At 51.0% G+C, this 27,908-nt stretch overlaps 1 protein-coding gene across 2 annotated transcripts; it reads left to right on the top strand.

The window, feature by feature from the left end:
- The first annotated feature begins 85 nt into the window (after window positions 1-85).
- PKM (pyruvate kinase M1/2) lies at window positions 86-26,406 on the top strand. Of its 2 annotated transcripts, none has more exons than XM_029237231.1 (11): window positions 86-312; window positions 11,643-11,824; window positions 12,395-12,486; window positions 15,577-15,708; window positions 16,179-16,365; window positions 17,097-17,367; window positions 18,637-18,787; window positions 19,062-19,214; window positions 22,858-23,024; window positions 24,766-24,947; window positions 25,658-26,405. In XM_029237231.1, exons 2-11 carry the CDS (start codon window positions 11,671-11,673, stop codon window positions 25,762-25,764), a joined length of 1,596 nt encoding a protein of 531 aa, XP_029093064.1. In that variant the 5' UTR covers window positions 86-312; window positions 11,643-11,670; the 3' UTR covers window positions 25,765-26,405. The 2 variants fall into 2 exon arrangements, with proteins under 2 accessions (XP_029093064.1, XP_029093065.1); XM_029237232.1 differs by lacking the exon at window positions 22,858-23,024 and adding an exon at window positions 22,309-22,475 and having other exon boundaries at window positions 160-312; window positions 25,658-26,406.
- The last annotated feature ends 1,502 nt before the right edge of the window (window positions 26,407-27,908 follow it).

Genomic DNA, 27,908 nt, shown 5'->3' with positions numbered 1-27,908 from the left:
CTGCGACCTTTATGTAACATGTCCTTCCGCCACGGAATGTAGTCCGCCTCTAAACGGCAACCTGCCCGCCCGTTCCGCCCCCTCAGCACTCCTGCTGAAGGTGACTGTACCCGGCGAGGACGCAGAGGGGCGGGGCCCCGCGAGCTGGGAACCAGGATTGGGTGGGGGGCGGGGCGGCGGAGGGATTGCGGCGGCCCTTTAGCTGGGATAACCTTGAGGCTGAGATAGCTGATCCCCGCACTGGAGCGACGCGCTGCGAGCCTTCGGACCTCCCAGTGGTAGCCGGGCATCGCGAACCGGACGACGTCGGAGGTGAGCTTGGGGAGAGATTGGGCCATCCGTCCCCACCGGGGCTCCGTCGCCCCTGCCAGTGCAGAATCCTGGCCCGCCTGCGCACTCAGTGTGGCGCAGGATCCGTGGCATCTTGGATTCACCCGGTTGGGGTCTGAAGAGACGAGAAAGGGTGCTCGCGCCTAGGGCCTCCTCTTCAGAGCCCCCAGCTCCTGCTTCTTCCGAAGGCAGATGGGCCAGCCAGCCCCATTTCTGTCCCAGTCCCTAACCTTCCCCCACCCCCAGTCTGGTCCCATCCTCCCCTCCCTTTATCTCCCTCTTCTGTCTGGTCCCATCCTCGTCTTTCTCCCCTTATTCTCTCCTAATCTGATCCTTTTCTCCCTCAGTCTCCCCCCCCCACCACGCTCGTCTCCTCCCCTTCACCCTTAATACTCGCTTCTCGTCTTTATCCTGTCCGTGTCCCCCTCATTCTGATGCTTTCTTTGTAACCTCTCCTTGAAACTCCTTCTTTAGCTCCGCTCCCCCGTCCCTCCTCCATTCGGATTCTGTCCCCTCCTCGTACCTACGCCCATTCATGCCCTGGCTCCTGCCCCTCCCCCTCCTCTCTAGTCACGTTCGCTCCACCGCATCCCTCTTCTTTGCAGCCTCCTTCTCGCCACCCGCGTCCTCGCCCCTCCCCCTCTGTTCTGGTCACGTCCGCCTGCTCTCCCGCCCCTCGGTCTCCCATCTCAGTCCTGTTCCCTTTTCCATCAGAGTTCCCCAGTCTCGGGCTCTCCTGCAGCCCCGGGCCCGCGTCTCGGCGTCACCGCCCGAAGTGCAGTGGTCTGCGGATGGGCGGGCTGGCTCGCGTGCGGCGGGGAGATGCAGCGGCGGCCCGGGGCGCAGCTACAGGGTTACGTAACTCTTGGTCTTCCCCGCTGCCGAGGAAGAAAGGGTGGCTGCCCTGTGGTGGCGCGTTCCTGTTTTGTGCCGCCTTGAATACGATGGGGTGGCCGCGGGGCTGCTCTTGCTCCTAGGAGGTTACTGGGCTCCATCCCGCCAAGGCGGGGCTGCACGTAGCGGCCCGGCACCCGCCCTGCAGAGCCTCGCCCCGCGGGATCGCGGACCACTGACCTTCGGGCCCGTTACCGGCCAAGCACCATCTCTGGCCCGACAAGCCTCCGCATGCTGCTCAGAGGCCTCCTTGCGTTCGAGCCACTCACCTGGCTCCCCGCCTCAGCTTCATGTTACTTAACAGATGCGGCTGATTGTAGAGCGCAGAGGCCATGGGTCGGGGTGGGAGCAGGTTATGGGGAGAGTAGAAATACGTCAAGAGCTTGGTGCCACGTGCCTGCATTCACTCAATAAAAACGCGTGTGTAAAGAGCTGTTTTGGGGAGCGGCGTGGACACCAGAATGGCTAAAATGGTTATAGCCCACGGAACTCACCGTCTAATTAGGGAAAGAACATGAAAGTTATCAGTGGTAAGTGCTGTGAGGAAAGTACGCACTTCCTGCTGGGGGTTGAGGGGAGGAGGCCTCACGCTGGGTTTGAAGAAGCAGGAAAGCACCTTCCAGTCTGAAGGTTATTTAAAGACCCAGTAATGGAAAGGCATCCCTTGTCTTGTTATCTGTGTGTCCTTGAAGCCCAGGACACTGATCCTCCTCTGCACAAATCGGCCTGATAGTTGAGGTCCGGGCATGATTGACAGAGGCATTGGGAAGTTGGAAACAGGCTTTTTCTACGTCAGGTTTAACTCATTAACATACTGACATGAGTAACGGTGGGAGTTCAGCCTCTGGATCTCAGTTTCCCATGTGTAACTTGTAACATTTTTCCTCTTGATTGTTGAAAGGATTGGTTGATATATACACACCTACATGGATATATGTTGAATACTCAGTGCAGTGTCTAATCTCAGGTGAGATGCCTCCAAATGTATTCTTTTGGTCACTGAGCGCAATTACTTAAATCGTAATTGAGTGCAAGGGCTCCTCTTCTGTCTGCCATCCCCAAACCACCTACTCATAGTTAATCTTTGGGAATCAGGCTCTCTAAATAGCAGACATCTCCTGGAAACCAGTCCCCTCCAGGGTCCTGGTACAGTGTTTACAGAGTAACTAATAATGTTACTCTTCAACTCTCCACTTGCTACAGGGGCTCTTTGGTCCTCTAGACACAGGAAGGCAGGAGGGGGGATAATTTGCAGACTTTGGTGTTTGGCTACAAGAGTAGAAACAAACTTGGAACCCCAAGACTGAAATCTTCACCTGTTCCATTCCCACCCACTCTTGGTAGGGTTCTGTGATTTGCTCAGCCGGCTTGTTAAGTGTGAGGTTAGGATTAGAGGCAAAGGACAGTAGCTCCTTGTTGGCCGTAATGAGGGTGTGGCCACTCCCTGGGGTAGAGAGGAGGGCCTAGGTCAGGACTCTGCAGCATTGTTAGCAAATAATTTGCCCTCAGGTTGCCTGAGGATGCTGTTGGGAATGCAGTGGGCTGTTCTGAGGGGAAGAATATGTAACCCATCACCAGGTCTGTGTGTGTAGGTGGGGGAGGCTTTGAGGAAGACGACTCAACCTTTGAATTTATCTGCTTTTAAGAGAACTCTCTTCATTGGGTGAGTGGGGAAACTGCATCGTGGTCTTTGCCGGCTTAAAAAGTCCCCTCTCCCCTTTCAGTGAGTCAAATAATGAAGCATGCATTTCCCCCAGTTAAAAGTGTCTCAACTAAGTGACACATGGTTGGTGGAGGTCCCCAGGCTCTCTGTACTGCGCTTAGGTGCAGCATGGCAGAGCCTCATGCCCAGGTGATAACAGCCTGCACACCTATATTTCTGAGCCTTGTGCAGTGGGCATGGCAACCATTTTGGGAATACGGGTTGTAGTGGACATGAATAATGATGACTTAAAGAATGTCCTTGAACTCATTTCTGAGTTACTGGACTTGAGCCTAAGTATATGGACATTAGTCTTCTGTCTAGGGCAGCTGCTCTCGCTTTAAGCACTGCATTAGAAGTAAATAATTTAGTGTTGAATTCACAGTTTAGCCAAGAGCATTATTGGGTCTTTAAGAATTGCAGCCCCAGTGATTTGGCAAGTTTGGTAGCTGTTACTCCAGACAGAGCTAGCACCTTACGGGAGGTGCTTCTGTGCTTTGAGTATTGTGACATTAATGTGGGGTCACAGGAAAAGCCATTTTATTTCTTAAAGCTGTTTATTAATGTTGAGGCAGTGGAAGAAATAAGGAAATGGTTGAGAGCAGGAAGGTAGAAAAAAAATGCAACTCTTGATTACAAACTTGCACTACAGGGTTTTTTATTTTTCTTCAGCTTTCATGAAGGCACGCCAGGGTGTGTTATTTTGGATAAGAGCTAAGACTGAGGTGAAGGTAGGGGGAAATGACTCATTTGACATTATCTTTATTTCTGAGTCATTCAAACTATCCAGTCAAACCCCAGTTAACTGGTACACCGCAAGACTGAGTTGTCCATGGGAGCAGAGTTGTCTTGCAACCCTGTTGAGGATCTTGTGAAATATGTGATTTACTTCGTAAACGGTCTTACAGGACCTTGAGTCGTCACTTTAAGCATCAATTCTGATACAGATAGGAATAGGACAAAATGAAGACCATTCTTTTTTTTCTTCTTTAACCACAAGCCAGCCTTAGACTAGATAAACGAATAGGCTGATTATTTGGGGCTTTGTTAAAGAAGCTGTTTTGGGAAGGTGAGCCAGCCTGGGTGGTCAGGCAGCCTCTGCTCTACCTTTTGGCCTCCTGCTATTACTGCTCAGCTTAGGAGGGGAGGTTGGCAGGGCCACCAAGTGGTGCAGCCCCGCCCTTGCAGCCGTTTTTCCTTCATTGGTTTGTGCTGGTCTGCACGTAGGAGGGAGAGCCAGCCTGCAGTACTTCTGGTGGCCTCTGCGACTCACCTCTCCCAGTTCTTTCTATAGGCAAAACTCCTGGGGAACTGTAAGCCTCTCTTTCCTGACGCCAGCAAGCTGTGTTTGGAGGTCAGATAAGGGCTTTAGTGGGGGAGATGCCAAGACGAGATATGATAGGGCAGAGGTTGCTGGTTATAGCATTTCAGAGTATGGACCAGCTCAGCTGATGCAGTTTAAAAAAAAAAAACATTCTCTGAAAGGAGTCCCAGCCCTTCCAAACATTTAATCAACCAACAGATAACATTTATTTAACTTTAGACAACTGGTATCTGTCCTATCTCAGGTGATGAGTGCAAAATAATTAGTCAGCTGAGTCAGTCATGGTATATGAGACAAAGTTGTACACATTTTGGAGGAGTGCTGGAGTTTTGATCTAGTTGAGGCAGGGAAATGAAGACTTGGTAAACAAAACTATCCTGATGCCTGATATCTCTCTTTTGTTATTACATTAGAGAGCAGATTAACACATGTCACCCATCAGATGGGCAAACATTTTAAGAGTCTGACAGTATCAAGTGTTGACAAATGTGTGGAAGGCAAGAAATCACTTTACTGGTTGGTTGTAAGTGGATATAATCACTTTGGAGAGCAATTCAGCACTATTTAGTAAAATAGAAAATAAACATACCCTGTGGCCCAGGAATTGATCTCTGGTTATAGAAGCTCACACCTGCACAAGGAGACATGTACTAGGAGAGTTGTTATAAGTATTGATTAATGAGGAAAAATTGGGTTTAATGGGGAAATGACCAGCCAGTAAGGGAATACATAAATGGTCTAGTTATGCACTGGACTGGTATAGCAGTTCAAATGAATTAACTAGATCTGTGTACCAACTAGATAGATCTTAAATGTGCTGGAAAAGCAAGTTGTTTGATGATGCCTTACAGTATATTACTTAGGGTACTTTAGAAGACAGCAATATCATAGGGTTCTGTACAGATACAGACACCCTTAAATGAACTAGAAGGATACAAAATTCATGACACTGGTTGGGTATCAAAGTTCATGATGGGATGTGGAAGGGTTGGAGGGACCTGGGAATGGAGGAAAAATGACCTGTATGTAATGATAAATTTTTGTTTTAAGTCTAAAGAAAATCTGGATTTATTTTTTTAACTTTTGGCTGCACTTCACAGCTTGTTTGGCTGCACTTCACAGCTTGTTTGGCTGCACTGCACAGCTTGCGGGGTCTTAGTTCCCCAACTAGGGATTGAACCCAGGCCCTCGGCAGTGAAAGTGCAGAGTGCTAACCACTGGACTGCCAGGGAATTCCCTGGATAAGTATTAATGGTCAGTTCCGGGTGGTAAAAATACAGATGTTAATATTTCTTTCTTTAGTTCAAAACAAAATAAAATAGCAAACCTGTGATGGTTACTGCAGGAAGACCAGGTATACTAACTAGGTCAGTGCTCTGGGAGAGCTGGCACTGCCCTTCCTCCTTTCACTCCCCCCTTCTTCTCCCTGCAGCTGTGATACAGGGCAGCTCTTCCTTTAAATGCTGAGCCAGTGCCTCCCTTTGCTGAGGCCATCACCCATCCTGGTGTTGTACCTGGCTTGCAAAGGCCCTAAATCTGTGTCCCAGGTTCCTTGCTGCTTCCAGAGTGTAAATATCATGCCCTGAAGCATTGCCTCATAATTTTAAGCCTAGTAAGGAACACAACGCAGCAAAAGGTTCATCTAAACTTCCTCCTTCAGACTGAACCAGTTCTATTCTCCGAGCGTCTGCGATCAAATCCTCGGCATCTGAGATGGTAGAGGTTTCTCTGTCGGGACTTCCTGCCCTGGAGTTGAGTGGTCCTTTTGCGGGGTAGGCTCATTTAATATCAGCTTTTGTGCTCTATTGCACACTCGGATTTGAAATAGGACCTTGGGCTCCTGCTTATAATGTTTGTCACTTAGTTCTAGCCCTGAATAAAAGAGAAGGGAATTTTACTTGAACCTACAGGTGGGTTCATTTTGTTTTGTGTAACCTGGTGACACCAGACTTTGCTTTCTGTTGTGGGGCCTTCTGAGGGTAGAATGGACTTAATATAACTCCCATCTCTTAGCTAAAAACTGCTTGTCCTTACCCCACTCCATATGCAGATACACTGTTGTCATTACTCTAACTGTATATGAGGATGAACAGCCATTCACTTCAGACCTTATTAGGTTCTGTGGCTGGCCCAGCACCCATTTTGATCTTCTTGCTACCATAGTCAGATTAGGGCCAGTCTTGGGAATTACATTTTTCTGCTCCATCATCTAGGAACAGAGCTCCTAGAGAGCAGGCTGGCCTGAATGCCTTGTCCAACACGTTGTGATGCAAACTTTCTAACGGATGTTGGTGTTCTGAAGATTTGGGAATCAGACCTTCATGCTGGCTTGTAGACTTAAGAGGTGTAGGTAGCAAATGGATGTCAGAGCGAGAAACACAGTCATAGGTACCAGGTGCCATCATTATTGAGTTAGTCTGTATGGTGAGATTGGCATCAGAGCAAAAATTGGTGCAGGGAGCCCTGGCTGGTTAAATAAAGATTTTATGCAGATGCGGGCTCATAGGCCAGGCTGGTGTACTAGGGCAGAATGATGTGGGCTTTTGTGAAAGCTAGAATTGGTGGAGTGAAGCATGATTCTTTCCCAGGACAACCTGCCAACAGTACTGACACTAAGTGGTGCTGGGTATTTTTTCTTCTATGATTTTCACCCTCAGGTTTCTGAAGAGTGACCAAAGAATTGTGTCTGGCATAAACAAAACTATAGCTTTAAAGAGCCCAGGAGCCACTTGAGAAAGGCAAGGTGGGAGTAGGGGCCCCTGGGGCTGAGCTGTGACTGTGCCTGCTCCGTCCTTTCGGCCCACACACAATAAGGCCTCTGATGTTGTCTCGTTTCTCACAGAGGAGAAATGGCTCTGAGGAAGGTCCTACAGCAGGAGCTCAGGCTCAAGAATAGGGCTCCCATACCTGGGCACGGCATTTGCTGCCATCAGTGGCTATGCTGGGCTCCCACATCTGGCTGGAGATTGCCTCTGCATGTCTGTGCCTCCTGCAGAGGAGGGTGCTATAGTGAGTCAGACTGGCATGAGCTGGCCGCGTCTGCTGGCAGGCACCGTGCAGACAGCCAGCCGGAGGGAGGGCAGCTCTTCCCAGAGGCCCGCCCTGAGAAACCACCGCTGAGGCTGCTGTCCAGGGGCTTGGGGGAGAGTCCAGAGTGTGTTTTAGGTAGGATGGGCAGCTTGTGCTCCGGAGAAGAGGCTCATTGGGCAGGAGAGCCCTGACCCTCCCTGCAAGGGAGGCTCCGGGGCAGAGCCTGAGGGGATAGAAAGCTAGTTGGTGACCTGGGCATGAGACATGAAGTCCCTAGTTTGGTAGAGGGCTTTAAGGACGTGGTGAGATCTTGTAGGAATATGGACTTGCTGACAAGCCAGCTCTTTTGGATTGCTGGTGTGCAAATGCACTCAAACAAAATTTCACTTGTTATTTTTGTACCTAGTAACCTGGGTAAGCAAAAGATCAGAGCTTGCAGACCTCAGATTTTTTTTTTTTTAATATTTATTTATTTATGGTTGTGTTGGATCTTCGTTTCTGTGCGAGGGCTTTCTCCAGTTGCGGCAAGCGGGGGCCACTCTTCATCGCGGTGCGCGGGCCTCTCACTACTGCGGCCTCTCTTGTTGCGGAGCACAGGCTCCAGACGCGCAGGCTCAGTAGTTGTGGCTCACGGGCCTAGTTGCTCCGTGGCACGTGGGATCCTCCCAGACCAGGCTTGAACCTTTGTCCCCTGAATTGGCAGGCAGATTCTCAACCACTGCGCCACCAGGGAAGCCCTCAGATTTAATTTGAGATGGTGAAATAGGGTTAGTGTTTGAGCCCAGTATAGTTGTATCTGCTAATAGCATCTCCTGTCCTTGAGGCAGCCCTTCTGTACCAGAATATCCTTGTCACAAAGATTTTGCTCTGATGCTTGAGGACAGACTAAACAGGAAAAGAATTTTGTTGGATTTGGGCATGTGACTAACAGGTTTTTTGGCACAGAGTAGTCCTATGGACCATATTAACCTTGTTTTTTTTTTTTTGCACTTTGAGATTCTGAATAGATCAAGGTTGGCTGTTTTTTTTTTGGCTGTGCTGTGTGGCTTGCAGGATCTTAGTTCCCCAACCAGGGATTGAACCCAGGCCCAGCAGTGAAAGTGCCAAGTTGTAACCACTGGACCACCAGGGAATTCCCAAGGTTGACCTTCTTAGGTCAGTGAAACTATCCTGCAGTGCATTTGTGATCTAGGGCCTAAGATGCATTATCCCACCTCTACTGTGTTTAGAATATTCCTGAAGTGCCTAGAGCAGCAGTTGAATAATGGAACGGGGAGCTTCACATTTGTTTTAATTCCAACACTTTTACCAGGATGCTTTTAAATATATCATGTTCAGAAGAGGTACATTTGTAATTTTTCTTATTATGAAAGTGTTTAGTATCAGTAAATTTTTTAGTAAGGAGAAGAAAGAAATTTGCAATTTGCTGTAATCCTACCACCCAGATAACATGTTGATAATATTTTGTTAGATATCCTTCCAGTCCTGTTATGTATGTTTAATTTATTGCCCCTTCCTGCCCCCACCCCACAAAGAAAAGGGAGAGGGACCAGGTTCTTGTATAGAATAGTGAAATGTTAGTAAACCAAGGTTTAAAGAGACTTTAAAGGAAGGCAATCTTTGGGATGTTAGGGGAGGGGATAAAGCATCGCAAAGGAGCCATTAAGAACTGTCTTACCTGCGAATTTTCTGTTACCAGTTTCTTGGTATTTTCTTGGGTGGCTTCTGTGTTTTCATTTATAACATAGCTGAATCTCTAGGAACAGCTACTACCTACTACTACCTGGATACCTGGTTCTTAAGGTAATTTCTCCATTACCCCAAAGAGCTTTAGGTGCACTCAGCTATTACCTTAATCCTTGTACAGTTCTGCAGGGCAAGCCTTTCTCAGCTCCGAGCAGTCTTTGCAGGTGGGACCAAGGAGCCACCCTGAGCCAAAAAAAGAGCATTATGTCACTGGAAGCCCAAGCCCAGAGAACACGATAATCAGTGGCCCCAGCCGGATCTTTGCAAGGAGACCCTAATGTCTCAGGTCTAGAGAAGATCCAACTGATGATTTTTTTTTTTTTCTTTCGGTATGCGGGCCTCTCACTGTTGTGGCCTCTCCCGTTGTGGAGCACAGGCTCTGGACGCGCAGGCTCAGTGGCCATGGCTCACAGGCCTAGCCGCTCCACGGCATGTGGGATCTTCCCGGACCGGGGCACGAACCTGTGTCCCCTGCATCGGCAGGCGGACTCTCAACCACTGCGCCACCAGGGAAGCCCCAACTGATGATTTTTAAGAAGAGTCGGGTTAGTCACTTCAACCCACTCATTGAGATCACAGTACAGTCCTCGCACTGGATGACTCCCTTTGCCTGGAGGCCACAGCAAGGCCTGTGTGTTCCAGTTGCCTTGGTGTGCCACCAGGCACCATCTCTTCAATAATGTTCCCTTAACAGCCAGACTCACCTAAGCCCAGGTGCTCTGGAGCTATATACACCCTACTTCAACCGTGAGTGCAGGTAAAGGGACCCTGGCTGTCCAGGCCGTGCTGTCAGGAATTCAAAAATTCCTCGGATTTTGTGGGGAAAGGGACATAGGTATAACTTTGATTTTGACAAAGAGGCATTAAGATACTCTGAAACATCATTCAGTAAACAACTGGAATACCCCCAAGTACTTGGTGCTAAGGGATACAAAACCAAATAGGTTACGGAGGAGAGGATGTTTTCATTTTGGTACCTGGTATGTTGTAGGGAGTTAGGAAACACATACTGAAAGGAACAGTATATATGCCATGTGGAATAGTTAGCTGGTATCTTATTTTCTTGTTTTTAAATATTTAGTTTCTGTAGCTGGGGACTTGTAGCCATCAGTTTTCAATAGCTTACAGGAAATTCACTCACAACTGGTCGCAAAGCTTCTTGGGCTTTTCTGGACTTCTTGAGGGTGGCAGAGATGGGTTTAGATGCATGCTTTGTTCGAGCCACGCAGAGAGGCCACAGAGTCGGGGATGGAGGAGGAGACAGAGTAAGGGTTACATGTATGGGGTGCCTTGATTTGGAGCCCTGAGATTTAGGAGGCGGTGGGACAGGGCGAAAGAAGGGCTTGTTCCTGAGCCTGGGCTGAAGCACTTAGGCGAAGGATTTGAGAAGGAATAACCCTTGGTCTGAAAACTTGAGGAAAGGAATGGCATTCTGATGAGGCATGTCAGGCTTCTGGCTCACATCCTTCCCTGATGGTTCTTGAGACACTGCTTGGAAGCTTCTCAAGTCTCTGTCTGTAATCAGCTAACTAACCGGCTGAGTGAGTTTAGTTGTAAAGTCAGTAATGAAGAAAAGCAAAGGTCAGGGGCAGTTGTGCCCCTGGTCAGGATTGTGACCTGGGCTGATTAATTACCTGGAACAGACGGTCTTTGTCACTGCGGGTGGTGTACTTGTCAGTCTTAGAAGGGGAGTTGGGTGGTGCATTAGAAGATCAGCTGGGGGAAGGGTTTGACAAGCGTTAATTTCTTCATAGTGCAACTCTCCTGTTAATGTAATTGTAATAATTTTAGAGCCAGACTGGTACCATTATGCTTATCCTTGGTTTGATGCAAATTGCTTTGCACGTCCTAAAGTCCTTCTGACCAAAAGTACCATATGTAATTTTTAGGTACAGATTCCTGGGATGAAAGATTTTGCATTCAGGGTTCTGGTTGAACTTTGCTTCCTGTCCAGGGACTGGTTTTTATTGCTTGTCAATGGTCTGGGACCTACTCTCCAGCCTAGGATGAATTGAGTAATGGACTTACGTGGTCCTGTGGGTTAGAACTAGGAGGACTGCCTGGATAGTGGTTGTCTCTATGACCAGGAAAGTCACTTTGGGTTTGGGTGGGGATTAAGAGGCAGTGTGGGTGCGCCTCCCCATAGCAGATGTTTGTAGCTTTGAGACAGCTTTTCATATAAAGATCTAGATTCACCAAGGTACTAAACTAGGGGTGAGTTTTTATATCCCTGGAAGATTGGTTGCAACTTCCTTTTGAGGAAGCTCCTGCAGTGCATGTAAAATGATGTTATTTTTATAGGATTAGCAGGGAAGTTGTTGAGGTAGATATTAGCCCAGTGTAAGGCAGGCGTGCTTACAGTGGATGCCTGGGCCGTGCACCTGTTGGGTACGTGGTTTTAACTTGTTCTTTGAGGTCTTTTCCACTTGCTCACAATAACGTGAGCCCGTGGCCTGACTTGAGGAGCACCCACACAGCCAGAGCGTGGTGGGGCTTCTTGTGGCTTCTGAACAAAGTGTGCTTGTTGAGTTAATGTGTAAGCAGGAAACAGCTTCCTGTGCCAAGCTGTATATTATAGCCGCCTCAGGCTTCTCAAACTGATTACTCTCTCTTCAGCTCCCCTGGACCCAAGACCTCAGAAGCCATGTCGAAGCCCCATAGTGATGCCGGGACTGCCTTCATTCAGACCCAGCAGCTGCACGCGGCCATGGCTGACACATTCCTGGAGCACATGTGCCGCCTGGACATTGACTCGCCGCCCATCACGGCCCGGAACACGGGCATCATCTGCACCATTGGTGAGTGGGGGTGCCCCCTGCCCCTGAAACATGGGCTTCCTGGGACAGTGGCCTTTCCTCTCCTGAAAAGACTAAGTAAATGTGGCAGACCTGGGTACTGAGCAAGATGCTACAGAGATTCTTATGAGAACTGGTCAGAGGAGTTTGCAATAAAGAATTCTTATGCATTCTGCATTCTGCTGAAGGTAAAATTTAGAGGGTATCTTCCTTAGCAGAGCATCTCAGAGACCTAGGGAAGGATCTTTTTGACACGCTCTGTACAACCAGAATTCTGTAGTTGGACATCTGTCTGGGTTTCAGGGAGAGCATAGAGGGCTGGCCAAGACTTGCCTAGGCTTTCCTAATTAGATGGAGCCTGTAGAATTTGAAGGAAATGGGAGATGTCCTTCTAAATCAAGAAAGTAGGCTAGCACAGTAATAGTCGTGTGTATGTTTTTTAAAGAATTTTGAGTTATTTGGGGGAAAAATTATCAAGAGTTCTTTAAATTGAAGCAAACTTAAAGTGTTATTCCTCCTTTGGATAATTAACACTTAATGACTTTAAAACTTTTTTTTTTTTTCTTAAACTAGGCCCAGCTTCCCGATCAGTGGAGATGCTGAAGGAGATGATTAAGTCTGGAATGAACGTGGCTCGTTTGAACTTTTCTCATGGAACTCATGAGGTGTGCCTCGGCTGGGTAGTTTGGCCACTGGGGCAGCTTGTAGGAAACGGGGTGGGGATGTCGTGTTCATTTAGCCAGGGTGGACTGGGCAAGAAAGTGTGGGTTTTACAGCCAATGGGAAGATTGTCTTCACCAGCCCATCCCTACTTCCTTTTCCCCATCTCCTGCCATCTCAAGTGGCCAGGTCTCCTCAAGCAAAGAAGACCTACTTTGTAATTGGCCCTGGTTCTCCCCAACACCTGTGCTCCATTAGCCCTCACCAAGGAAAGTGTGCAAGGGTTCTCCTGGAAACTCCTCTAACCCATGGAGCTTGACACTCCTGCCCCAGGGTTTCTGTAACAGCTCATAACTGCAGTGACGAACCAGTAAGTTACCCTGCAGGTTATTCTGGCCTAGTTTAGACCCAAGATAAACTGGGCAGGTCCAGGAGAAGGGTTTCCATTATTGCAAGTGAAGACTGGGTCTAATGCACTAACACTATCTGGCATATAATACCTACCTAATCAGCATTGTGTTCGCAGCCTGTCCCTTCCCGGGGGTTTTGGTACATTAAAGTAAAATAAAGTCAGCATACTTCCCCAACAGTCTGGTAGGAGTGTCTCAGTGCTGGGGCTGTTGATGAGCTGGCCTGACTCGTTGGACCTTACCCAGGGACTAGGTGGCAGCTACTGGGAAGTGCTCCATTCGTGCTTCTGTTCCCAAGATCAGAACAAACTCATTTTGAGGTGTGTGGGACCTGCCTGAGGGACAGTGCCTAACCTTCAGGTTCAACCACAGGCCATGGGATTTCATCCTGGTATTAACAGAGGAGGAATGGGTGAGGCAAACTTTCCCTCCTCTTGACCTCTGTATTTCCTGTCCAGGATAAAGAAAATGCTACCCTGTAAGGTCAGGAGGTGAGGGGTTGCCCTCTGGCATTTGGAAGTTGGTGTTCAGTTTCAGCTAAAAATAAAGCCTCAGGAAGTGCAGTCTAAGAGGTGAATCCCTCCTTTCTGGAAACATGAGAATCTTCATTGTAGGTTTTCTAACCCATGTTCCATAAACAGTTTATGGCCTGGCAGGTATCCGGCCTCCGAATATCATGAGGGCCTGACCGAGTTTAGATGAACTGTGCTCAGCAGGCCCCCTGGGCAGGCTAAGACATCCATGGATGGCATTCTGTAATTCTCCAAAGGCACGGTGTCCTCGGCAGGAGTCGCTAGGCATTCCTGCAAGTGTTAGCTTAGTCCGAAGAGAGAGCTAAAGACATCACTGAACGTCAGCTCACAACTGATCCCTACTGCTGGCCTGTGCCAGGGTCTCCTGTGTGCAGGGGGAGTAGCAGAAATAGATTTTAAGAAGTTGACCTTTAACTAGGCTTTATGGCCTCTTCCATCCAGTAAAATAATACCACACAGCTCTGAAATGGCAAGGGCGAGTGGTATCTGCCCCTGCGGGAGCGGGGCTAACTCAGAAATTTTGTGTTTTTTTTAAACTACAAGAGGCATTTGGAGATTATCTGTGCTTTAACTCGTCTTCCCAGATTAGAGTTGGGATTAAAAAACAAAACAAAACACCCAAGTCCCTCTTGTGGGTTTAATTTGAGCTTTTTGACCAGGATAAAACTGTGTGGTCTCTGGGATCAGGGTTTTGGAAACTGATCTGAAATTGTTCTAATGTTAATTATATAATGTAACAGTCTTAGTTTGATGAGTGGCTGGGACATGCTTTACCAGCTCTTGACAATTTTAAATACTCTTCTAAGCAGAGCATTGGAATTGCTTTTTCTCCCTCACTCTGACAGAGGGACATCCACATCCACACGTCTGCATCTGATCTTTTGGTTTTGTTGTTGTTGCATCTGATCTTTTGACAGCTTTGCCACAGTGTCTCTAGCCCCCACTTTGGGCAGTTCTCTTGGGCAAGATGTGTTCTTACTGAATGTGTGGTTCTATAATGCCATGTCGGCCAGAAATGCTGCCTTTTTTTTTTTTTTTTTTTTGCGGTACGCGGGCCTCTCACTGTTGTGGCCTCTCCCGTTGCGGAGCACAGGCTTAGCGGCCATGGCTCATGGGCCCAGCCGCTCCGCGGCATGTGGGATCTTCCCGGACCGGGGCACGAACCCGTGTGCCCTGAATCGGCCGGTGGACTCTCAACCACTGCGCCACCAGGGAAGCCCGAAATACTGCCTTTTAAGCAACATACACTTAGAACCTTCCACAAGGACAGCGTTGATGGATGAAACGAGTTACCCGTCCCTTCCCACCTCCTGTTGTCAGGTGCTGCTCTCCTGGACAGAGGTGATTGAAGGACGAGGCCCACAAAGTGCTGAGTTGGGAGCCTCTGTTACTAGCAATGCCATATTGATAGCACGAAGAACTTTTGACGTCTTGGCTCTGAGTCCCTTTTTAGTCAAACAGGAATGGCAAATGGAAAAAGAGAAAGGGCTTCAGAGGCGAGATGGAAGCCAGGATTTGTTGCAAGTGAGAAATGGCAAAGGTCAATTAGTTCAGAGAAAGGCATATTCCCACCTCTCACTGTTCCACTTTCTGTTTCTAATCAGACTGCAGGAAGTGGTTGTCAGAACCAGGCCTGCATGACCTTAGCAGTGAGTTATTTAGCTTGGGCCACCGTTAGCTTAAGTAAATAACTGAGTTTGAATTGCAGTTGTAATCAGTAGAGGAAAAGCTCAACATTACCAAATCTATCAGTCTGACATTGATGGCCAGATCAGTATTATCCAGATACAAGTCCTAGGTTTTTTACCCCAGTCGTCTGCTTTATTTGCTGAGGGTATTTGATGAATCCTAGAGGGGGAGAAAGGAGACAAGCCTCTTTTATGTTGACATGTCTTGCCACCAAAACGTAAATATTCCGAAGTTCCTAAGATTTGCCCTTAGAGTGGGTAAGGGCTGTGGTACAAGTGGGTAGAGGCCAAGGAGGTTGACATAAGCCGGTAGAGGATGCTCGGGGAGTGGGCAGCGTGAAGGGTATACGCTGGAGGCAGAGGTCTAGAACACCCACAGCTCTTTCCTGAGTGATCAGCTTCAGTGCCGGTCCTAGATCTTAGTGTGTGGGAGGACGCTTATCATCACCCCTCCTTTCCCCCAGTACCACAGAGAGACCATCAAGAACGTGCGTGAAGCCACGGAAAGCTTTGCTTCCGACCCCATTCTCTACCGGCCAGTGGCTGTGGCCCTGGACACTAAAGGACCTGAGATCCGAACCGGGCTCATCAAGGGCGTGAGTATCCTGGGGAGAAGCTAGAGGAAGGCGCAGGGGACCCCAGAGACATCCTCAGCAGTCTGTCCCGGCCAGAAGCCACGTTTCTCAGAGTTTAGGTCTATAAATGAGAGTTTTATCCGTCACTGTAAGAGGTCTTGATTTCATCTACTTCGCTAAGAAACAATACGAGAAAGGAACCTCTTTTACACTCCAAACCTACTTCCAAGTCTCTCTAACTTGGGGGAGCAATTTCTTTGTCCCTTTTCCCCTATCATTAAATAGTATAACTAAAACATTCTAGGTTTCTCTTGGGTTATTTCCTTGAAATATACTAAGTTAGACAGTCTGATTATTTCTTTCCAAAGGAAAAGGCTTTATTGTTATTTGCAGCTGAGATTTCCTCCTTGTTCCCTAGAGGAAAGGGCTTGTCTTCTCCCGCTAGGAGGGCCCGGCTTCTTTGGACTTGTGGTTTACTGTCTTGTCTGTAGAGCGGCACCGCCGAGGTGGAGCTGAAGAAGGGAGCTACACTCAAGATCACCCTGGATAACGCCTACATGGAAAAGTGTGACGAGAACACTCTGTGGCTGGACTACAAGAACATCTGCAAGGTGGTGGATGTGGGCAGCAAGATCTACGTGGATGACGGCCTTATTTCTCTGCAGGTGAAGCAGAAAGGTACGTACGCGGGAGTTAGGGTCTAATTGTCTAAAACCAGCTCCCGTCTCTTAAGTTTCTCTGGCAGAAGATAGCTTATTTGGCTGGCAGCGAGATTGGGTCTCTGTATTCTCAGAAATTCCTTTTATAATAAACTCCTAGCCTCAAAAACAGATTTCACTCCAACTTAATTGAACTCTTGGGGAGGAGATGAGAAGGTTTCTTTTTTTCTTTCTTTTTTTTTTGGCTTTGTGGTGCAGCTTGTGGGATCTTAGTTCCCCAACCAGGGATCGAACCTGGGCTGTCTGTCGTGAAAGCGTGGAGTCCTAACCACTGGACTGCCAGAGAATTCCCGAGATTTCTTTTTTACTTATCCTCACTACTGTAGGCTTTCTGCTTCCCTCCTGCAGCCCCTCAGTAGGATACATAGAGGACTCCAGTGTGCCTGGGAATGAGAGCTAACATTTAAGTGCCAGGCACTATTCTGAGCATCTTACATGATAGTTTGTTTGAATTTTAAAACCATCTTAGGAGTAGATATTATTATCCCTATTTACCTGAGGCACAGAGCGGTTAATTGACTTGCCCACGGTTACACAGTTAGTGGAGTTGGGATGTGAACCCTGGCGGTGTGGCTCCAGCACCCACCATGTGCTATTTCCCAGTTCTCTGTACTGGGGAGAGCCTGCTTCCTGGTGAGGACGCTTTTGCCCCTGTGGCTCTGCCTCTCGTATTTACTCCATTTCACACAGGTCCTGACTTCCTGGTGACGGAGGTGGAGAACGGTGGCTCCTTGGGCAGCAAGAAGGGTGTGAACCTACCGGGGGCTGCTGTGGACCTGCCTGCCGTCTCAGAAAAGGACATCCAGGATCTGAAGTTTGGGGTAGAGCAGGATGTGGATATGGTGTTCGCGTCTTTCATCCGCAAGGCGTCTGATGTCCATGCAGTCAGGAAGGTCCTGGGAGAGAAAGGAAAGAATATCAAGATAATCAGCAAAATTGAGAATCACGAGGGAGTTCGGAGGTAAGTGCACCCGACTGTCCCTGCCCCCTTCAGCCCCAGCCCAGCTCTGAAGAGTGCGATATATCCTGTGAATCAGAATATCCTACGAGGGGGAGTGGAAGGCATTGGTATTTCAAGGAAAAAAAAGCTTCCCAGGTGATTGGGGTGCCAGCATCTTGACGTTGTTCCATGAGCCCAGGGACCAGCATTGGAGAGGACAGGGTCACTGCTCCTAGGCTCAGGAGCCATTGTGCTGTGCTCCTGACACTGCCTGTGTTTGCTGGAATTGGGGACCACCAAGGGGGAAGACATCAGGCTCTCAGGAAGGGACTCCCTCCCTTGGGAGCCCTGTGGAAGCCTCAGGGCCTCGTGTTGACACTGAAGTGTGTGGCCTCCTTGTCTTGCCTTAGAAAGCAGCCGGCTTGGTGATCGGGCCAGCTCTGGCATGGTATCTGCTTCTGAGGGGAAAGCATGCCGTCCTCTTCCAGGGGCACATTGTCCCAGCGCAGGTCCACCACCTCCCTAGTGCTTACCAGGTAGGGCCATATGAGTAAGGCCAGCTGGGTGACATCTGTTCCTCTTTGTTTCCCTACTAGAACCCAGCGCTGCTGACACCCCACACCTACTTGTGGGGATTAGGTGTGTGCTTGGGAAGAGTGGGGGGAGCAGTCATCCTGTTGTGACCTTTCCATCCTTAGCTTTGTGTCGATGTCCTTTGTACCAGGAAATTTGGGGTCCTCCCTGTGCCATCCTGATAAGCCATGGGTGCTTGCTGACCTTGGCTCCAGGCCAGGCAAAGCCATATTCTCATGCTTTCAGCAAGTTGGAGGGGGCCCCCTGAAGGAGCAGCCCTCAAGTGTCCTTGGCTGGGAGAGGCCACGGACCTTTGTGTCAGGAGCAGTCAGCCGCCTTGGGTTCCCTTTCTGCCCTGGAAGTGCCAACTGGAATGAAGATGGTAGAGAGACCCCTTAAGAGGGGCCTCATAAGATGCAGATGGAGAGGAAATGAGTCCATAGGACTTTGGAGGAGACCTCGTCCCCTCCCCTTTCCCCCAGTGATGTGTCCATACTGGTGCCAAAGAAGCCCAACAAGCAGAACTGTTGGCCCCCTTTGGGGGACTGGAGTAGCTGAAACACCCCACCACCTCCATGCATCCATCATGATGTTGTGGGTAGTTGTCCTGGTGCAAGGACGGCTAAGTCAGAGAAATCCAGGAAAACTTCCTTTGCGTCACCTTACTTGTGGCCCCTGTTCCATATAACCTCTCTCTCTTTCCAACTTCCCTGTCAGGTTTGATGAGATCCTGGAAGCCAGTGATGGGATCATGGTGGCACGTGGTGATCTAGGCATTGAGATTCCTGCAGAGAAGGTCTTCCTTGCTCAGAAGATGGTGATTGGGCGGTGCAACCGAGCTGGGAAGCCTGTCATCTGTGCCACCCAGGTATGTGCCTCTTCCCGAGTTTGCATCCTTGCACAGGAAAGCTTTGGAGGCTACCCGGTCTCTTCGCATGGACCCTGCCCCATGTTACAGACAGACAGACAGACACACACACACACACACACACGTATCCTCTCCCCTACACCCCACCACCCCTCCCCTGCCCCCATGCACCTACACGGAGCTGTACTCTGTGCACATACACACGATCCAGGGGGTCAGTTTGTGTCTGAAGACAGCCCAGGCCACGTCTCACGAATACCCCATCCCCTCCCAGATGCTGGAGAGCATGATCAAGAAGCCTCGTCCCACTCGGGCTGAGGGCAGTGACGTGGCCAATGCAGTCCTGGATGGAGCCGACTGCATCATGCTGTCTGGAGAGACGGCCAAAGGGGACTACCCGCTGGAAGCTGTGCGCATGCAACACCTGGTGAGTTCTCGGGGCCCGCGCATCGCCCTGGCTGGGGCTGGGATGGAGGTGAACTCTGGCACAGAGCGACACCTTTTAGGCTTTTGCGCCCACGATCTTTTATTATCCTCCCAAGTTACAAGCAGAATGAGGAGGTGTGTGCTGGGGGCGTGGAGGTGTCTTGTTTTTTTTCTGTTCTGCCTTCCTGCCCACACCCGTCTCCTAGTTCCTTCTGTTCTGGAGGCGGCCACCTTCATCAGCCATAGCACAGTTCACTCCTGTCTGCAGGACTGTGAAGCCTTCCCTTGGCTCAAGTACTGGGATATCTGTACCTCTTCCTCTGGACAGCCTAGAGGACCTGAGTACCTCTGCCCTGTTCTGGGAAAGGCCAAGAGCTCCTGCTCGCAGCTGTCCTGTCTGGCTTCCATTTTGATTCCCCACCTGTCCCCAGCCAGGTGCCTCCCCGACGGGGGCCTCTGGGCCTGCACTGGAGGCTGTTGCCTGCACTGACTTGGCTGCAGGCTGGCCTTGCATGGTGCCTGCAGCAGCGCCTGCTTTGCTGAGCTGTTGCACTCGCCCTAGACTAAAAAGTGGGGTTTAAGTGATGGGTGACAGGCCCACAAATAGAAACAGGTGGAAGGCTGGCTGATCCCGCCTGGCCCTGGGGTGAGAGCATCTGGAGGAGCCCTGGAGGCCACTCCTCTTTCTCCTGTGGGAGCTAGCTTTTCAAGGGTCTCCCGCTCTGCCATGTCCCGCAGCCTGGCTGCTCCTGCTCTAGAGCTTACTGAAGAGTTAACACAGGATGGGTCATCAGGCCTGGGAAAACGAGTGTTGCAAATGAACTTTCACAACAGCCCTAGGTCGCTGTTGATAATGTATAGCTCAGTGAACTTGCCTCCTACCCTGAAACAGTGTTTCTTTAACCTTCCTATTCGCTTTCCAGCCAACAAAGGACCCCAAGCCCTTTGTGTGACACCCCCTCCCCTGCATTCCCGCAAATTAAAAACAATCCCCCAAAAAGAACGTCTGGACTAGATAATCGTCCTTTCCTCCTTCATTTTCTATGTGATTATTAGGCTTAGATGACTTCCAGAGAAGACATGAGGGTTATATTAAATACTTTTTCAGGCATGAAACAAGACACCTTGACTACAGATGTTTTCTGGTCTGTCCTTGGCACCCTGGGTGGATTTGCCCGTAATGAAATTGGTAGAGACCAATCCCTGTCCCTGGCACAGCTGTGTTTCCTGGCTGATATGCCACCCTCTGTGTGTGACATGAGTGCTGTCACAGATGCTCATGCACTATGGGCTCATGGTCATTCTCACAACTGCCCCAGTGGTGAGTGCTTCCTCTCTCCTGGGGGACAGTGGACCTTGAACCTCTCCCCTCTAGAGTGGCTGCCATTGTGTTTATGGGTCTCCACACATCATCCCTTCTCTATAACTGCCTTGCTTAGTTGTGTGGCCCCATTGCCTCCGAGGTGCGAGAGTGACCTTGACCTGATTTATGGAACCATGAAACCACGTAGACTGTAGGGACTTTCATGTCTGTACCAAATTTAACCTCTAAAGGCCTTATTTATGAAATGAATTAGATGGGATATGTTTAATTATAGCCTTAGCGTTAAATTTCACTACTATTATTAAATGTCTGTTAAGTCCTTGTGTAGATTGACGTAATCTCCATAACCTCAGTGAGATAGATGTCACCCCATTTTATAGATGAGGGTACATGGTAATACAGCTTGAGTTTGGACCCAGATCTGCTGACTCTGAAGCCAATGTTCTCTCCTGCAACATGGTACTTGGTCTAGCAGGAGATCAAGACAGGTATCCATGTGGGGCCTGTGCTGGGGCCACAGTCTAAGAACCAGACTCTGGGCTCTGAACCCACGTCTGTTTTTCCATACCCCAATCTTTCCTTTGAACAGACAGACACCTTAGAACTGCAAGACTGGGATTGCATGGCACTGCTCAGGAGATAAGTTATGGGGTCTGGGCCAGTTGGTACAGGCCTCTCCTGTCCATGTCACCAGTTAACACTGGCCAACAGCTTCCCCTCTTACCTGTCCACTGCTTTCTCCTTTATCTCACTGATGCAGTTGATGTCCCTTAACTAAGGGCTAGGCAGTACCAGGTATGGTTCTCCTTCCTGTTCATGTTTCCTGTCCTTTTGGGCTGCATGCATTCCATTCTTGCAGGAAGAAAACCGTTAACCTAGCAAATTCTGCCACTCATCTTCTTATCCTGTCAAATTAATGAGGTGGTATTACTGATTCTTCCCTCACCCATCATTCTCTAAGATGCTGGTAATTGCATTATAACCCTTTAAAGCTTAAATTTTCTTCCTAATTCTTGGTGTTATCTGAGCCAGGTGGTCTGTAAATAACTCAGTGGCTTTCTCATGGGTGTTTTAATCATTTGATTTAATTAAATGTCTTGTTAAACTTACCTGCGTGTTTTCACAGGCACCTTTCTCTTCACATGGCTACTCCTCTTGACCGCAAAGCTCGCCAATTTTCCACCTGCCTGCTTAGAACGCGGTCAAGCCGCGTGACGTTGGCTTTGTCTGACCTCAGTTTTCCAGCACTGCTCAGTGTGCTTGCACGGCATGCCATTGGACAGGCTGGTAGCATCCCTGTGTCTGAAGCCAAGCAAGCACTCCATGTGTGCATGGAGGCCAGGCATGAAGCCTGGTAGTAACCACCAGACAGCCATGTGAGGAGGGAGGCCTGTTCCTTCCTGTGAGCTGTGTTCATGAGGCAGCGTGGTCAAGTCCTGCCAGGGAGCTGTGTAGGCCTGGGAGCCCCGGGGGCTCAGCCTCTGCATGTTTCCATGCCCAGGCACTAGAGCCTGCCACCATATTATCTCCCTCCACCTCCACTGCCAATCAAAAAGTCCTTCCAAGATCAATAGATCCTTCCAGAACGGAAGAATCAATTTCCCCTCGGTTGGAGGGGAAGCAGTAGCAGTTGATGTTTGAAATCCTCCACACATCCCTAAGCGGGCTTTCATCACCCTGCCTCTTCGCATCTGCCTGAAGGACAGACTTAGCCAATTAACCTAAGGTACCTTCCCCTCTTCCTTGCCTCCCCTCCCCCTAAACCTTACAGATAGCTCGTGAGGCTGAGGCAGCCATGTTCCACCTCAAGCTGTTTGAAGAACTTGCGCGAGCCTCAAGTCGCTCCACAGACCTCATGGAAGCCATGGCCATGGGCAGCGTGGAGGCTTCTTATAAGTGTTTAGCGGCAGCTTTGATAGTTCTGACGGAGTCTGGCAGGTAGGGCCCTGAGGGCAGGTAACTTCCAGCCGTTCTAGAAGACAGCCAGGGCCCAGCCCTGCACCTGGGGCCCGCACTCAGGACCTCTCCTTTCACCTGCAGGAAGCTAGCCAGGGAGTCAGGGCAGGCCAGGACCGCAGGGTCCTTCAGCTCGGCAGGCACAGCGACGTCACAGGCGCCTGGTGAAGGGCTGGTTCCTGCGAGTCTTGATCTCGCTTAGCTCAGAACCTCCAGTGATTGGGCTCTTCTTGGCCTCTGTACCCAGGGACATGCTCCTCACCAGCTGTCTGTGCGACTCTTCCCCTCCCTCTCCCGTGTGACACGGCTCTGACAAAGCTCTGTCCCCCTCTCGTCCCTCTGGACCGATGTTGCCCCTCCCTAGATTGCCCGTGAGGCAGAGGCTGCCATCTACCATTTGCAATTATTTGAGGAACTCCGCCGCCTGTCGCCCATTACCAGTGACCCCACCGAAGCCGCCGCCGTGGGTGCCGTGGAGGCGTCCTTCAAGTGCTGCAGTGGGGCCATAATCGTCCTCACCAAGTCTGGCAGGTAGGAGGTGGCAGCGGCTCCCTGGGAACGCCCAGCTCAGCAGCACCTTTCCTTGGGGGTCCTGGGAGCAGTGCACTAAACAGTGCTCAGATGGCACCAAGCCAAGGTAAGACCCCCTCAGCCTGTGCCCGGGACCCCGCAGGGACGGAGCTCCCCTGGCCCCGTGGCCAGGCTCTGGGAGCGAGCAGAACCCCTGCCCTGGGCCTGAAGGACAGGATCCCGGGCAGCACTCATAGGCGTGTCAGACCATTTGGGTCCAAAGCAAGTTTATACCCTCACGATGAACTAGAGACTTAATTACATAGACAGACAGACTGATGACAAATGGTTGATATTTAAAAGCTGTTTTTCTCAAAAAGTAAAGGATAACCAGTTTTGCTTATTCTAGTTGCTATGTGCTCTTTAAAAAGTTCAGTGTGGAAAATTAGTGCTGTTTGCTGACTTGCTATTTGGTTGGTGCACCCGTCCCATCGGCCTTTGAGTCCCAAAGGCAAGTGGGTGCTGCCCAGGAAAGGTCACCGTGGTGTGTTGCTGGCACTTGGGCCGTGCATCCAGGCTGAGGCCTCTGCTCGGCCTCAGGCTCGGGGTCCCTTCCAGATCACTAGGCTGTCGTGCTTCCCTCCCTGGGTCTGGGGTGTGCTCCTCCTCCACAGGGCAGCTAGGGTTTCCTGGAGGAGGCGGGTGGAGAGGAGCAGACAGGCAGCCCCACGCACCAAGGAGCAGCAGGTGGGACTGCCTTTAGGACCAGGACACACGATGTGTGCAGATTCCCTCAGCAGAGGGCTCAGGATGAAAAGCTCCCACCATTTGGGTTGACCTTTGTGAAAAAGTCCAGCCTTTGCTCCTTGGCTATTTTTAACTCCAGGCTTCTGGGATTTCACTCTCAGCGAGTCCTGACTTTAGCGCTTGCTGCCCTCTGAAAGCCTTGTATGGAGGCCAGGCCTTAACGCAGGGCGCCCTCTGCTGTGACATGGCTCAAGTTTCCCTGACACCTGTTGAGTAGTCCTCACGGCTTGCCTTCCAGGCCCCAGTTCCCCCTGCAGGCCCCTCCACCTCCCGAGGCACAGCTGCAGCCACACGTGTACAGTGTCAGTGCTGAAGGAAGCACCTGGCGCTGGGGCTGTACAGGGGTCCCCTCCCCTCCAGAGGCCTTCAGAGCCTCCCCCACTGACACTCCCATCCCCTGGTCTTGCCTCCTGGGTAGCCACCTGTATTTCTAAGCCTCACTTAGATACTCAGGTTTGACTGTGGGGCTCTACAGCCCAGTTGCTGGGACTGTTTCAGGGACCCGGGGGGGTCACGTGGAGTCAGGAGAGGGCACAGCAATAGGGAAGACTTGCGTTGTAGATTCCAAGGGGGACTGGTGGGCTCTGCTCCTGTTTTCTTGCAAATGTCAAGAGTCAGGTGCTATTCCCATATTGCTTGGCTTGTAGCTGCTGCCAAGTACGGGCCGTGTGGGGTAAGTGGGGGGAACTGACCTTGCTGGGTCGGCATGACCCTGGGGCCCTGGCCTGTTGGGAGCGGGGTAGGGCAGATGGGTAGCATAGCTATGAAGAAGAATTATGTGCTGTGGAAGATACAGGGTGATGAGCCGCCCCAGTCTTGGCAGCAGATGTTGAAATGGCCAGAGAGCCTCAGGCTGGCATAGGGAGTTGGATTAGAGGGTGAGTTGTTGCTGAAGGCCCTGAGGAGCTTCCTGGGACACTGTTTAACAGTCTTGTCTGCCCATCCCCCATCTCAGGTCTGCACATCAGGTGTCCAGATATCGCCCCCGGGCCCCCATCATTGCTGTGACCCGGAATCACCAGACAGCTCGCCAGGCCCACCTGTACCGCGGCATCTTCCCTGTGGTGTGTAAGGACCCAGTGCAGGAGGCCTGGGCTGAGGACGTGGACCTCCGGGTGAACTTGGCCATGAATGTTGGTGCGTGGCTGGGAGCAAGGGCTAGAGGTGGAGGGGTGGAGAAGGTGTCTGAGCACTGGTCTCTCTGAGACCCTATAGAAAGGGGAACATGTTGGCCTTTGGGTGCAAGAGCCCTAGCTGTCCTCACTGGGAATGTTCTCTGAATCCTTCATCCCATTCCCTGGAGTCCTGGGCTGAGCCCAGGAGGGAAGAGGGGCCTTTGAGTTGTGGGGCTGAGCACCCCAGGTTCTCTCCTCACTCTCTTCCAGTCTAGGATCCAAAGCAAAGGATCCTCGATAATCGGGGTTGTCCATTCTTTGGCATCTGCTCATCATTGAGGTTTTTCATAAAATTAGCCAGAGCTCCTACACTTGGGGCCAGCACATGTACAAGTTATGTATTCATATGGTCTTTGTCCCAGTATAAGAGTAGGATATCATGTGATGAGAGGAAGCAGCTAGCTGTGACCTTGGGCTGGGCTCTCCACCCTCTAGAGTAGAAAATGAATGATGTCCAAAGATCCCTGCCAACTCTGCCATCTGAGCCATACGGATATATCAAGGCTTCCCTCATCCCCTTTGCCTGGGCTGTGAGGCTAGCGCCACCTTGTGGTGTAAGGGAGTAAAGGCCCGTCAGCCCTGCTTAGCTTCCTCCGACTGTGGGGCAGTCCCCCAGGTGCATACCTTCTTCGCTTGATTCTTCACTCACCAGCCCCTCTTCTCTTCCTCCAGGCAAGGCCCGAGGCTTCTTCAAGACGGGAGATGTCGTCATTGTGCTGACCGGGTGGCGCCCTGGTTCTGGCTTCACCAACACCATGCGTGTAGTTCCTGTGCCGTGATGGGCCCCGGAGCCCCTCCTCCAGCCCCTGTCCCATCCCCCTTCCCCAACCCATCCATTAGGCCAGCAATGCTTGTAGTGCTCACTTGGGGCTGTGGTGTGGCACTGGTGGGCTGGGACGCCAGGGAAGAAGATTAATGCCTCTGTGAAACACGGCTGTTTTTAAGACCCTGCTTGGGTGGGGTAGTTCAGAGCTGGGCCACCCATCATGTGGCCCCATCCGAGCAAGGGACAAAGGAGGGGTGCAGGCAGGACTGGAGGCCCCAGAGCTTCACATAGAGGGCAACAGCTCCTGCTTCTCTTCCTTTGTGTACTCGATTCAGTTCCTGTAGAAAATGGATACCCAGAGAACTCCCAGCCCTGGCGTGGGATCAGGAGATAGTCGGCTAAGAGTAGGGGCCTTAGGGAATAGGGCAGAGGTTCCAGTTTAAGCAGACTCTGGCCCTGGCCCTTACTTGGTTCTCCAGCCCCCTCAGCCTCCCTCACTCCCACCTTGTGCACTTCCATTCCTTCACTCCACTCGACTGTTGCTGCAGACAAACACTCCACCCTCCACCTTCCATTTCCCTCACTACTGCAGCCGCCTCCAGGCCTGTTGCTATAGAGCCTACCTGTATGTCAATAAACAACAGCTGAAGCACCTGTTTCCTCTCTTTTCTGATGGGGGGGGCCGGTGGTTGAACCCTGCCCTCCGAGTAGGGTGAAAATGGCAAGAGCCCTGTGGCTCCTGGTGAGTACTCCTGTGTAACAACTCAGGCCACCTGCCATCCTGTTCCCTGGGGTGCAGAGGTGCTGGGGAAGCAGTCGCTGACTGTCTTGAGAATATAGGTTACCCTTTTCAGCACCCTGGGGTCTAAAAGCTCCTGCAGCTGGGGAAATTTTAACAGCTTGTTTGGACCAAAGATTGGAGAAGGGAGCAACAAGGCTCCCTCCCTCCTGCTCATGGGTAAACCAGGAGTGAAGTGGCCCTTGTCCTGCCCCTCCGCCTTAGGTCTTCCTGCAGTAGAGGCCCTTGATATGAGACCCAAGTTCTGCTCCCAGTTTCCAGAATATTTGTGGAACTCTGGGCTCCCTTTGTGCCCCTTCTGTTTTCCAATGTCCTCTCTCCATGATAGAGCAGGGTCAAGGAAGGGGGAGAGGGTTGGGAATGGAACTAAATCTGGCTTGCACCTTTCCTCTCTCCTGACCACTCTGAAGGACCAAGCCTTTCCTGGTGGGGATAAGAGGGAAGGAGCCCACAGGCCAGGTTCATTGTCACACTGAGCTCTTCTGCCTGTGCCTTCCTACTCGATTTCTGGCCATCTGCAGTCCCTTTCCAGACACCTCCAAAAGATTTTTGCCTGGGGAGGCACTGAGAAGTCCCCAACTTGGGAAAGCACGTGAAATCATTCCAGCTCCGGAGCTGTTCAAAATTCCCACTGGTGTTCCCTACTCATGTCCTCACTTCTCTGGTGTGGAGAGAAATTGAAACTGCCTTGGAGCTTAGCGTTGGGAGGTTTTGGGAGGGATGGGTTTCTGCAAAGGGCTTCGGGCTCCGAGACTAAATGGCTAAAGAGGGAGAACCTGGAGCAGACACCCAAGGCCCTCGCTGGGAAGGGCAGAGCGTGCAGACCCAGGCCGTCCTCCGGGGTAGGATCCGAAAAGAGCTTGGGGCCCCACCTGGATCTGGAGAGAGGGAGGAACAACCAATGGGCTGCGCCCGTCCCGTGCGAGCAGCCAATAGGCGGTCGGGGGCGTGTCATCCGAGGCGGTCGGGAGTGGGCATTCGGTCCTGCGGCGCGGTCCTCGGCGCTCGCTGGAGGCTCCGCGATGACTGCTCTGAGCCCGGGCGAGGCCGCCAAGGCGGGCAGGTAAGGGGCTGCGACCCGCGGATCGGGCTCCAGGGCCCAGGGGCCGCCTCGAAGGGACGCTGCCCGGCGGGACCCGGAGGCCGCTGCGCCTCGGCGCGTTCTACCCGCGGGGCAGGCGCTTCCTGGCCCGCCGGAATGCGGGCTTCACTCCAGAGCGGCGCCGCGCGGGCCCTGGCGCTTCCCGGGCTAAGAGGTGTTCGCGCTGGGGCAGGATGTCAGGCTGTAGGCGCTTCGCGCGAGGGGTTCGAACCTGTCGGATGAGGGACATCCAGGCGGTATCAGGGAGGTGGAGGGC

The sequence above is a fragment of the Monodon monoceros genome, unplaced genomic scaffold, assembly GCF_005190385.1.
Source record: "Monodon monoceros isolate NGI ecotype Baffin Bay Population unplaced genomic scaffold, NGI_Narwhal_1 Super_Scaffold_21, whole genome shotgun sequence".
Lineage (NCBI taxonomy): Eukaryota > Metazoa > Chordata > Mammalia > Artiodactyla > Monodontidae > Monodon > Monodon monoceros.
Note: the sequence above shows the minus strand (reverse complement) of the source record. Positions and strands in the feature narration are given on the sequence as shown.